Source organism: Pithys albifrons, chromosome 1 (genome assembly GCF_047495875.1).
Source record: "Pithys albifrons albifrons isolate INPA30051 chromosome 1, PitAlb_v1, whole genome shotgun sequence".
NCBI lineage: Eukaryota > Metazoa > Chordata > Aves > Passeriformes > Thamnophilidae > Pithys > Pithys albifrons.
Genome location: NC_092458.1, coordinates 120,052,396 through 120,065,800, shown reverse-complemented (window position 1 = coordinate 120,065,800; position 13,405 = coordinate 120,052,396). Strand labels below are relative to the sequence as shown.

The 13,405-nt window shown below is 42.2% G+C and overlaps 1 protein-coding gene across 2 annotated transcripts in view; it reads left to right on the top strand.

Moving 5' to 3' along the window:
- The window catches only part of EFHC2 (EF-hand domain containing 2), a 60,724-nt gene that overhangs the window by 26,539 nt on the left and 20,780 nt on the right, over positions 1–13,405 (top strand). For both annotated transcript variants that reach the window (XM_071573561.1, XM_071573549.1), the window contains exons 7-9: positions 282–420; positions 8,808–8,973; positions 9,982–10,124. In XM_071573561.1, coding sequence (XP_071429662.1) covers positions 282–420; positions 8,808–8,973; positions 9,982–10,124 — 448 coding nt within the window. The remainder of the gene's footprint in view (positions 1–281; positions 421–8,807; positions 8,974–9,981; positions 10,125–13,405) is intronic.

Here is a 13,405-nt window from a genome sequence, read left to right as displayed (position 1 = left end):
TTTTGTAATTTTGGTGGTTGTTATCCTCTACAACAAAGAGGGTTATTTATAGAATCATGCTGCCACCAGAGAATAGCTCAAATGCAAACTCCCGAGGTTTACTTCATGTAAACCCCTCATTTGTAAAAGTGAAGTGACTTAACATGGGGTGAACTATATTTGCAAATGGACTTCAAAGGTTATGTGTTAAATCACATGCATTAAATGACCTGGATTTTAAAAAAGGTTGTGGGATTCTGAGATTTATGGAGCCCCTGTATGAATGTTCCCTCTTTTATTAGACAGGAGCGGTGCGTCAGGAGTTTTACAAAGACTGTGACTTGAAAATAGGGGCAGTAATTAATGTTTGGGGAAGGAAGATGGTAATCTGTGATTGTGATGAATTCACTAAAGAATATTACAGGAAAAAGTACGGAATTGGTAAGTAGTGATAATTATCCTTTCCTTATGAGCATTTTTATACTCCCGAGTTTGACAGAGCTGTCTTCAAATTTTATTACTGACAAAACATGTTCATTAAAACATTTAGCAATAACAATCTGTTGTAGGCCATTAGCAGCAAAGCAGTAATTTTGCAGGTGATCCTGAAGAGCTTTCTTATGTGTTACTCCATTGAAAACTAACACATAACGCACATGTTCTTTTCCTAACTGCCTCTATTTTAAAATGACAATGACAGAATAGTCATATGGTTAGGCTGCCATTTCTTCTCCTCTCCTTCCTGCTCCTGTGCCAATAGCTGTGTTTGCAGTCAGAAAATAATAAAGAACATGTAATGAGCGGGAAAGTAGAATGAGCTCAATTATTCCCCATATGTTTCATTTTGTATGGATGTCAGAATCCTCACATAATAAGATTTTCTGACATGACAGTATTAGACTATCACATTCTTGGTTCTTACAATGCAGTTTTGTGTACTCTGGGCCATTAGAGTATGCACCCTGTGAAGTTCCAGCACTGAATTCTGGAAACATTTAGCAACTCTGTCCATAATGGAAAAGCATTTTGGAAATGAATAACAATAGCAGTTTTCATTTATCTGTCTTTGAATGTCCTCAGTTGGACTTGCTAATGGTTCCATCATGGACATTTTCCTGCAAAAATGACTTAGTTATTTTCTGGCAGCTTATTCATTCAACAAATATAACTAAGCAACTGACTTTTCAGATATGGTTCAAGATTTCTACTATGGCCTCTCTCTCTCTGATATTGTGAAACAAAATACTGGAGTAGGCTATTTCTTCTGCCTTAGCTTGTGATCAGCTGGCGTGGGGAACAGAGCCTGTCTGCTGCACTGGGGGAATTACATGATGTAGCTCTGCCATTCAAACACTAAATTTTTTAATTGGTGAAACATACCTCATTAGGACTCTTTTAATAACACCTTTGCATGTCTGTATCAAAACCCCTCTGTTCTAATATAACCAGTGTGTGAAGGAGCCATGTCCAATAACCATAGTATTACCTGTAAGAATCTACAATAATAGGAGTCTAACTCCAGAGGTGCAAAACAGGGGCTTCTTCCCTGAGAATTTCTTCAGCCAAAGCCACTGCTTGGCAGCAATATCCTGTCTAAGCAAAATATCCTGGAACTGTGAATGGGGATTTCTTACTCAGGGCAGGCAGTAAATGAGCTGCAGCTGACCATCCTGCATCAAACAAGCAGCGCAACCAAGCATTAGTCAAACCCAAAGGCTCTTCCCCTTCTCTAATGCTGGCTCAGTAATTACTAGTTATGTCCCTGGATGTTAAAGTCAGATGATTTGCAAGTTAGGAGGAGTCAGAAGTTGCTGATGTGCAGAATTCTAAGAAAATTGGGGCTGTAGGTGATTTAACCAGTTCCCATTGTCCTGAGGCAGGGTAGTGCATATACGTAGATGGTCACTGACAGATGTTTGTGTGGCCTTTAATCAATATTCTCCAGTAAAGGAGATTTCTTTGCCTCCTGAGGTGTCTTGTCCAAACCTCATAGTGAGAAATGATGTTTAATAGCTACTCTGTGTAAACTGAGAGGGTACATTTTTGTCTTACCTTTGTTGGACCTGGAGAAGAACTGCTCAGTATCCTCTTCTAATGACAACCTTGTACATATTTAAGCACTATTCCAACACACCACCTTACCACCCTACCCCCTCCCTGGGCCATTTGCTGCTATGAGAAACCTTTCACTCTTTCTCCATAATCCATTATTTTTATCTGTGATAATTTTTTTTAGTGCTCTCTCCAGTTTCTCTGCCTCCTTGACACAAAACCCACAAAGATGTGCTCTAGCTGAGACCTTTGGGAGATGGGAAGTGTTTTACACAGACCTTTAAGGATACGTAATGGCAGACACTGTGGCTAACACGAAAAACCATCCAACTTGATACAACCTGTCTTGTTCACAGAAAATACACACTTTATTGGAGAGAAGAAATTCACTCACTTTGTTTGCCCCATCAATACTAAGAAAATATAGGTATGACTTTTTAACTAGAAGGGGACCACAAGTAGAATCAGAGTAGGTTTTAGCTTAGAAACACGTTTTGAGAGAGAAAAGTGAGTGTCTACCTTTTACTCTTGATGAGTTACATATTTTGTTTGTGTCTGGTGGATGTACAAGGTACTCTCAGTGGGCTGAGTCCCACAAAGTGCTCAACATTCCTCTCCAATCCAATTAAACACTGAAACATTCTTAATTGCAGCTCAAATCCAGGGAGACCATTTACTTGAGCAAGAGTAAGCAAGTGGATAAATTAGTTCTTACATCAAGGCACAGTCCTCAGCACCTCATGGCATCAATCCAGCTGTTTTGTTATTGTATTTTCACATTACTCCCCTTCAATTTGTACCTTTCTGCCAAAGCCATTAAAGAGGCTGCCATTTGTTTGAGAGTCTGCAGTTTTAGCAGAAGTGGCTTGCCTATGGAATTTGCCCTTTAGGGAGAATTAAGAGTATTTTAGATTTGTCTTGAAGAGCATGATTATGATATCCTGTGTATCTCCAATGTGAGGTTTGCCTGTTTTAATATGTTTGTGAAAAGCAGAGTTTTTCCATTGATAAACATAGATTATGCCCTTCAATAGGAAGCTAATCACTGGAACTTAGAAGTGCTATGAATGCAAGGGAAAGTGCATTAATGTGTGATATTACCTGTCCAGACTTGTTAGTGCAGCTTCAGAGGAGGAGAAAAACCTTCTATAGCTGTGTGGGTGCTGTGGTCGCCCTGCTGAAATGGGAAATAAGCTGATGTGCAGTGGGGTGAAGTTGATACTCATCCTTCTCACTTAATAGAGTATCTTAGCACAGAGCTGAGTATAAAATGTTCTTTCTTAAAAAACAAATTACTCCTGAAGGAACAAAACCGGTAAAATCTGGTTTTCTACTGATCTTTCTTCACTGTCCCGGCACCTCCCAAGCCTGTGTGTTCTGCCTTTTGTTCACAGCACCCTGCAATCCCTCTCCCGTCCCAGCCCTCCTCACCCTCCCACCCCCTCATTTCTCAGGCTCCTCTCTGACCCTCTGCCTGGGCAGGGCAGTGTGTGGGGTGATGAGCTGGACAGTCCATGTGTGCTGGTGGCCAGGCAGCTGCTGCTGGAGAACAGCTGACTCCTTACTTTCCCTTCAGCGAGGCATTAAAGCGTGCTGCCAGTTTTCACCAGACTTGTCAGAGGTCGGTGTCTCTGCTGTCTAACCCCTCCACTACACTTGGTGGAGGCTGAGCAGCAGCTTCTAAATATACTTGTGCACCTTCAGATGCCTTTTTTCCTCAGGTAACTGTACTAATCATGAAATGAGACTCTGTACATGGAGATTTACTTTGAATCAGGATAAACACTGTCACCTTTCAGCTTCATGGACAGTTCTGTGAGCAGTAAATTTTCTTTAATCCTGCATGTCAAAGTTCTGAAGATGGCTTTATTACCTTCTTATTTTACTTCTTTCCTCAGCTGTGAAATAGACTTTCAATTAAACCTGGTCTCAACTGTTTGTTGTACGTCTTCTTACGTAGAGAAGATCATGTTAACAATGCCATCACTCCACGTTATCACCACCTCTTATATTGTTCAAGTCCAGTGGGATTTCCCTCTCCTATTCTTGCCTGTAAAGCTCAGAGGTGCCACTTCCTCTGAAAGTAGAATTTCTTCCTGCCTGCTCTATACTGATATTCAGTATGATTATCACTCTAATCCAAAGTATGTGGCACTTGACTCTTCCTTGAAATATAGCCTTATGTAGCACATGAGGGTTTTCCTACAGTTCTTTCATGAGGGCAGAAGGTAATCTGGTATACCAGAATCTTTCAGTGTATACTGAAATTGAAAGCTGGCCAGTTCATTTGAGCAGATTTAATTCTGCCTCTCTGGCAACAAACTCTTCTTGAGGAATTTAGTTTTCCTTACTAAGAAGGCTTTGCAATTTTCAAACTGTTTTTATGCTAAAGATGTGGCTGAAGCTGTTTTGTTTCTTGAAGTTCCCAGCGTTTCTTCAAATCTCAGTCAGATTTTGATGTTGTGAGAAAGCTACAAGTATGAAATAACCCCCTAGTTATTGCAGTAACAAGGGGGGAAACTGTCCATGTTAAAAATACCCATGCTATTCTTTCTGGAAGTAGAAATTTGTAATCCTGAACTTCCAGTTTACTCTCTCTCTCCCCGCTGTAAATTCACAATAAATGTACTACAACCTGGAAGGAGAGAGCATTGATTCCTTTGCCAGACTGGACAGAGGTAATTTTCTTAAGCACCAGTGATCACCTTGAGAAGAATGTGTTTTATATGTAAGTGCCTGTCTGATTCTGCTCTCATGCTGTGTGGCAGAACAAAGATGAAATGAGTCTTCAGCTTAGGTAGCTGGCTGTTCGCAAGTTGCAGAAGTGAGTTTTTGACTAGTTTTGTAAGCTGTATTTCTCCATGGCAATTTCTCTCTGAATTTCCTCACTCACAGGAGAGAATCTGAATACATAATCCTCTAAAATCCTGGAAAATATAGGTAGCACAAGGCTGGAGGTTTGCACTGTTCTCCTTAGTGAATCTAGACAGGTGAGGATTAGTCTCTTCTCCCAGATAGCAAGTGAAAGGACAGATGAAATGCTTCAAGTTGTGCCAGAGAAGGTTTAGTTTGGATATTAGAAAAAATTTCTTGACTGAAAAGGTTGTCAAGCACTGGAAGAGGATGCCCAGGAGAGCGGTAGAGTTACCATCTCTGGAAGTGTTCAAAAAACATGTAGATGTGGCACTAAGGGACATGATTTAGCAGTGATGAATATTTGGACTCCAAAATAATGATTCTATGAATAAAGCCAAGTCATTTTACTTCATGGTTGCAATGGGAACCAAAATGCTGAACTTTTCTTTGGACTTCATTTACTCCACGCTTTTGTTGTGAGGGATTTAACATACCCTCCAGGGGCGACACACTATTCCTCTTAATTTGTAGTTTCCTTCTAGTTTATATATCTAATTTTCATCTGCATGTTCTAAAGTGTATACAAAGGGAAATGTTTCGTAATGAATGCCTGATGCGTGAGTGTGAATGTGCAGACACTGTGACCGGAGCATCTTGTTCTCTACGTCCAGGGGTCCCGAGCACTTCTGGCAGGACCTGCGGACACCGAGCAAGGAGGAGGGGCTCGTGTGTGCCGGAATGCGCTGAGACATGTCGCGTAATTAAGCAATAACCGCTCGGGCTGATCAGCAGCATCCCAGCGCTCGTGTCGCCGCCGTCCTGCCGCGCTGCCACGAGGTGGCGCTGCGGGAGCGCCGGAGCTGCCGCCTGCTTTTCCCGGTGCCGCTTCTCCCGGTTCTTCTTTTCCCGGTGCCGCTTTTCCCGGTGCTGTTTTCCCCGGCGCCCCTTCTCCCGGTGCCGCTTTTCCCGGCGCTGTTTTTCCCGGCTCGGGAGTGGGAATCCCGGGGGTGTGCAGTGCCTGCGGGCATCGCGGTTTGCTCTGTGCCTCCGTCTCTGCCGATTTACAGGCTCCTTGTTTATGGTATCCAGAATTTGCCTGTATTAGTTACACACTGTGGCGCTGTGAAAGTGTGGAATTTTGGTAGCAAAGGATATAGAAAGTAGGGAATCTCGTAGAATTAGGGAATCTCATGGAATTAGTAAGATTTGGTAAGCGGAGTGTAACGTGTTGCACCTGTGTTGGAGCAACCTCCAGTATGAGTCCAAGCTGGGGATGAGTAGATGGAGAGCAGCCTTGCCAGAAGGACTTGGGATTGCTTCCGGAGGAGAGGCTGACACGACCCAGCCATGTGCACTTGTAGCCCAGAAATCAACCATGTCCTGGGCTGTATCCAAAGCAGTGTATCAGCAGGTCAAGGAGGGGATTCTGCCCCCCTGCTCTGCTCAGGTGGTCCCCACCTGCAGTGCTGCATCCAGCTCTGGGGTCCCAGCACAGGAAGGACATACAGATGTTGGATTGAATCTGGAGGAGGCCACCAAGATGATCAGAGGGATGGAAAGGCTGAGAGAATTAGGTTTGTTCAACATGGAAAAGAGAAGTGTTCAGGATGCCCTAATTGTGGCCTCCTGAAAGATGCAAGAAAGATGGAGAGAGACTATTTCCAATGGCATGTAATGACAGGAAAGGGGGAATGACTTCAAACTGAAAGAGAGTAGGTTTAGGTTACTTATTTGGAGGAAGTTCTTTGCTGTGAGAATGGAAAGGCACTGGAACAGGTTACCCAGAGAAGTTGTGGATGCCCCATCCCTGGAAGTGTTCAAGGCCAGGTTGGATGGGGCTCTGAGCAACCTGGTCTAGTGGGAGTTGTCCATGCCCATAGCAGGGGAGTTTGAACTAGATGATCTTTGAGATCCCTTCCAACCCTAAACCATTCTATGATTCTATGATTTTGCAGTGTGTTTATACCCACACACACTCTTTTGTGGTGGAGATGGCTTTGAAAATTTCTAAATGGAATTTTGCACATGGGCTTGGTCTTTTTGCTTCTGAATCACAGAAAGGGCACATGTATTTTTTATGGAGAAAAATGTTAACATGGTTTTATAATCCCCCTTTTTCATTGATTCAGGTGTAAGTATCAGCTTTTTGAGTGAGACCATGTTCTTCTAAGAAGTAAAGGCCAAAGGAGATGTCATTGTGTTTTCAAGTTAAAGCAAAACTCTGAAATTTGAATGCTTGCTTTTTCAGCTCACACTGCTGCTAAGCAAATCAGATTTTAAGAATGTTGTGCTCTGATCTTCTCATACAGCCATGTTTAAAACATCTTAATCACAAACTGGTTCAGTGTTCCAAGTGACAGGAGTTTTGTCATCCTCCTCTATTGGCACTAAAACCCAAGCTACGAGTTTAGTTTATTCATGTCTCCTCAGTTCTGGATAGAAAAGTTAAGTTTTAAAGAGGAAAAGCTTTTATTTCATGTGATCCACTTTTGTACACTGGTCACTTATATCAGCCTTTGTCCCTTTGACTGTGGTTTATTGTTCATCTTCTTCCAGTTTGGTTCATGTGTTTGTCTTTTGTCTGTGAGACCCAAACAAGGCACTGTGTCCCATTTTGGGTCTGTCAGGCCGGGAAAGGCATAGACCAGCCAGGGCGAGTTCAGGAGAGGCCCCAGGACAGTCAGGGCTGAGGAACACTTGGGGGCCACGGTTTGTTCAGCCTGAGAAGAGCCCCGAGTGGCCAGTTATGTCCATCCATGGGGAGGTGGGGAGACCAGGCAGCCTGACCCTTCTCAGGGGTACATGGCAGGGGGCTCCAGACAACAGACATGAGGGGAAACAAAGAGTGTCAGAGTAGGATATCAGGAAAAACTTTATTCCCTGGGGCAGGCTGTGCAGACTCTGCCCTGGGAGGTGTTGAGCTCCAATTGGACACAGCCCTGGGCAGCCTGGCCTGACCTGGAACTGACCCTGCGCTGAGCAGGAGACCCTGCCAGAGACTTCCCGAGGTCCTGTCCAACCTGAATTACCCTGTGTTCCTATGGCTGATGTCCTCAGTTCCCTCTAGTTTGTCCATTTACCTTTTCCCAGGTTACTTGTTTTCCCCCTTACCACCTTTTCCATTTTTCATTAACCTCATTTAAGCAGAAAACTGTGTCGCTGTTCTGGGCTGTGCAGGGGTACAACAAGGGGCCAAATGGTACAGCAAGATTTTCACCAGCAGAGGAATCAAGAGGATCAGGAAAGCACAGATTTCAGGGACAGCCTCTGTGGGAACTGAGTGCAGGTCCCTGACCAGAAATGCCTCTGCTGAACCAGGAAAGCTCCTGCTGTGTATCTGGGATTGTCATTGATCACTGCAAGAGTGGACTTGCTTCCAAAAAAACAAAGCTTCCAAAATTCTGGATATAATAATGTGGACTGAAGCTATTGGCTTCAGTGTACCAAAGACTTCTTATATATGTATATTTTAAATAATGAATAAAATTTTATTTATTTATGTGTTTATTTTCCTCTAGCCAGAAGCAGAGGGCAGGAAACTCATAAGCCAATTATTTACTTAATCATGTTGTCTCAAAGGATAAAACTGAAAAATTAATTTAGAATTTTTAATTTACTATTTTATCCCATTTTGAAACTCTATTTATCTTTCCTTTTGCCTGTGTATGTCAGTGATATTTTTCAAACATTTAAGATTATAGATGAAATCCTAAAACTCTTGAAGAAACAATACATTTGCTGTTAGCTCAATGGAGTCTTTTTCTGCCCTGTAACAGTAGGAGGGATCCTGGTTTGACTTTGATCAGTGCTGTGTTACACAAATAGCCTAATAATCTTCTAATTCATATTGGAAGTTTAAATTCTTAGTAGAATGGCTTAATCACAGCAGTAATGAATAAGTTTTGCTGTCTTTATTGCAGAGGATTTCACCCCAGTTCAATATAAAGCTCCACCACCTCCAAAACCAGAAAAACCTATTCCTCCTTATACTGGATTTGGTTCTGAAGAGGATTCTCTGTGTTCCTGTAAGAGTCTGCTTCCCAAAGCTCCCCACAAAGATTTCAGGAAATTCCTGGAAAAAGACAGGTATTTTGCATTAAAAAGATTCCAATTTTTTAAATTAGGTATTTTCATGAAGAAGATAAATGTTATGTAGGGATGTAATTTTCTTCAGCAAAATATACAGCTCATCAGACTTTTAAGGGACAGGTGCATGAGGCCTGAGTTAGTGATACAGTACTGCAATTTTCTGCAAACTCTGCAAAATTTCCCTTTGGAGAAGGCAAATATTCTGACCTTTACATCCCCTACCTCCTTTCCTCTACTGTCTTCAGTGGGAGTCTGATGGAAATGTTAGTCCCAGCATTAGTCAGGAATTTTGTATGTTCCAGCAGTCCAAGACAGATTTGGTTTTGTGTTTGACTTTCTGATACTTACTTTTTTTTTGTCTGCTGAATTTCATGCAGTTTACTGTAGTCCTTTTAAAGCTGTAACCCTTTAATTTCATTATGAAATGGTTTGTCAGGCAGCAGTTGTTGAAGCCTAACCAAAAGAGCAAAGTCTTGTGCCAAAGATTCACCTGTAGAACACCTGTAAAAGAAGAAAACTGTTAAAAAAACGCATATAGAGTCACTGCAAATTATTTAAAACACGATCACTTAACAAATATCCAACTAGTAAGATCATCTGGCGGACCTGAATTTGTGGAGCTAATCCTAGTATGAATTGCTATTCAGAGTTTAATTTGTAAATATAAATGCCTAAATGTGTTCTTCCCTTATAAATTTTCTGGAAAGAAACTTGGAGCTTGATTTGCAACTGAACTTGAATACAAATTCATTCCAGATTTGTGGCAGAGAAATAATTTTCCCCTGAAAATTATTCCTTTCTATCTGGCTGACTCCAGCTGGTTCTGTTAATTTAAGCTGAAAATGGTTTTTGATGAAGTAGTGAATCTTATGCCATTTCCCTTCTTGGTCCAGGAATAACACAATTAATGTACGTTACAAAACTCAGGGGAAGGCATCTCTTAGGGGTGAAACCTTTTCTCATGCTGTGTTTTTGATTTCTTACCTTTTCCTGTGCCTTTTGTAGATACGGCATGGAAAGTAACACGCTGCACTTTGGTGCAAAATTCATCACGGACAGTCCCATTGACAAGGATCGGAAATTCATTATCTCCTACTTCCTGGTCGATGACACCATCTCAGTTTTTGAATACGCAGAGCGAAACACAGGTAAGTCAGGCCCAGTTTCCCTGCTCATTTGGTTAGAGTTTCCAATAAACATTGTGGCCAGACTCAGCGTTGGCAGAAACAGGGATGTGGATTTTTAAATGCAATGGTAATTACATCAGCAGGTCCACTGCATTGTCCTGCATAGCTGTATGTCATAGTAATTCATGATCTTCCTCACCCAGAATTATGCTGTTCATTACATGACTTTACAATATCCTTTGGGAACTGCAAGTTTAATGCATTAGAACTTTTATTACATTTTAATTTGAAAAGGTGACCTTTAAACACTTGCTTTTGTTGTGCGTAACATGCAGAAATTGTATTGTTACTGATGATAAATAGGGAAAGGGAATGTAAGACATAAAGAATGAAAACTAAATCCTTTGTTTTGCAAAATCATGTTATGAAACCTATACAACATCCATTCTGTAGAAGCAGCTCATGAAAGCAAAACAGCTGTGATAGTTTTTAACATACTTCATCATTAATTATGGAGTGTTGAGCATGTAAAGGGTGAAGATTACCCTGTGCTGGAGTCTGTATGTGTGTGTTTGTATAATACTGAACTGAATTCAGGGAGCCAGAGTGCCAGTGTTTAAGTGACAAATGCTTTGTTACTTCTCAGTTGCTTGATCACATTTATCCTGTTGCTGGAGCATGGTTGCCAAACGTCGTGGTTAAATTCTTTTGACCACTGTTGTCTGTTGTAGGCTGCCTCCAGATGAGGATATGAAAGGTTTTGTGATTTTCAAGCGCTTTTTATTTCCTTGAAGTGCCTTGTGCATGGATGGAAGCACACAGGACTGGGAAGGATGTCAGGAAGTCATTCTGTAACTCAGAGAAATAGGGAATCTTTGGCATGGCATGACCCTGTTGGAGAGATTAGTGTATTTCTGACGAGTCCTCAAAACTTGTGCAGCAACAGTTTCAGAGAATTAACATCCAGAAGGGCTCTGGCACCTCTCAACATGTGCCTAAAAGCTACTCTCATCTTCTGATAAACCTATAGAGAGAAAAACATCAGGAAACCACATTCAAAGACATGGGAAACGAGTGATAGAAGGTTTCCTTAGTTACCATGTTAGGCTCTTGTGGAACCTCATGAATTGCTCTTTTGATACTGCTCGAATTGCCCTAAATCAGCTTCTTGGCACAGAGTACCTGTGTGAGACTTCAGGTACCCCCTTCAGGTACCTGGTGACCACATCACTGTGCTCAGCACTGACCTGGTCTCACTGTCACAGCAAGGACTGTCCCAGGGAGGACTATTCCCTCCCCTTTGCTTCAGGCTCTAGTGCCAGCAGTTGACTTTCTGAGATCCAGTTATCCAGCTTGGAGTTAAGGACAGAATATTCTTGTGGCCCTACACTTCAGCCTTTACTGAAAATTATTTCTGATGTTAATACTTTTCAGACCAATGAATGAACATCATATCTGTGTGGTGAATATCTAGAGCCCTCTGTATTCCTGGAGAACACTTTCTGTGCCTGTGGTCCTACTAAGTGATTTTGAACACCCTGCACACGAGCAGGATTTTTGGGAAGGTCTGAGCCTTTTAATCCACAGAACCTCCAATGGCATCTCAGCTTGTATCCAACCATATTATGAATGCTTAAGTAGGAACTTCACACCCAACTAAATTACAAGCAATTCTCTGAGAAGTGAAAATGTGTAGAGTACCTGCTTGAGGCTCCAGTGAGCATTCCCAGTTGGTCCTGCTTCATTACAACATCAAGATTTAGCACTCCTTTTGACAGCAATGTCCTGCCATCATTATTTTACCCTTTTCCTGCCAACCAGTGGCCTGTAATTTATACAACTTCTCTTGCTGCAGCTAAATACACATACTTTTATCTATATATTTTATCTATAAATTATGCAATGCTGCTGTGAGGCTCCAGAGCAGCTCAGTTCTCCACCAGTGAATGTCATATTTGGCATTCATTGTGTCTGGAGGCAAAAAGGATGTTAATGGTAGAGCTGCACTGTTAAAGAAGTCCAGAGAAGAGTTTGAATCTTGGCCCCCAATCATATGTATTGTCTGTTTGGCCATTCCTGGTTCTCCTTTGCACCATTACAGCTAGACAAGGTCTCAGAGAACCTGGTGTCCCTCCTGGAGGTCTTTCAGTAAAGACAATGGTGCACCAGGTTTGGCTTTCTCCACCCTTATCAGTGATCTAACACGATCCCGGAAGGTTTTGCAGACTCAGACATCCTTCTGCCACACCCGGGGATGCAATACCTACCCTCAGTTTTGTGCTGTAATCCCCCACTGCCTGGGCCTGCAGCACAGCCCACACACACCTCCAGGCAGTTTGAACACTCAAAAGTAGTAGATGTGTCTTTAGAGCCCAAATTCATGCTACAGCAGCCAGAGCAGAGCCAGAGCCCCACACTGCAATGCAGATGTGCTCAGCTGGTCTGGCTATCAACAGCAGGAGTGCCAGGCCAGAGATTGCTGCCTGCCTTCCTTCCTCCTGTTTTGGAATGGGAATATATGCTGGGATTTCATCTGGGAGCCCACTGAACATTGTCAGTCAAACAAAAGGTGAAATAATAAATGGGAAAACTCTGCATACTAATAGGAACAAATGCTTCAAGACACATGTCAGAGTCATGTGTCTGTAAATGGGTTTTTAATTTCCCTGGGATGTTAAATGGGATGGAGTAGCTGATTTTCAGAGATGGTAGAAAGGTAAAATGGGAGGATGTGGCTAAGAATTGGCCAATGGAGAGTTTAGTGAGAACAGCATTGAAGAGACAGGATAAGGAGTAGGGATGGGGTAAAGAAGGTAGAGCAGCTGTTGGAAAGAAGCCTGGGGCTGCAGAAGTGTCTTTGTTCCCACTTCTCTTCTTTTCTTTCTTCTTTCTTTCTCTTCTCTCACTATCCCTACCTCATTTTAGTCCTGTCTGAAGAAAAAGTGAGTTTCTTCAATGTTAAGAGTGAGAAGGTTTTGCAGAGGTCAGATAAGAGTGGCCAAGGAAAAGGAGCAAGATGTGCAATATAACCTGACCATCCCTCTTGTGCACAGGTTCAGAGGGGTACTTTTGCTTTTTAATTTACATGAACTGGTACAAATTGGCAAGTAATGCCTCAGATCCCAATCCTAAAATGGAAGTAATAAGTTGGTCATAGTTTCCTCAGTTCAGCATCCTGAAGGTTGCAGAGAAGTACTTCACAGTATCAGTAACACTGTGAAACTGCAGAATCCACAGGGCTGGACATCTTGAAGCACTTCTTGAGATGGGGATCAAAGCATGAGAACTTTGGCTCCCCATGC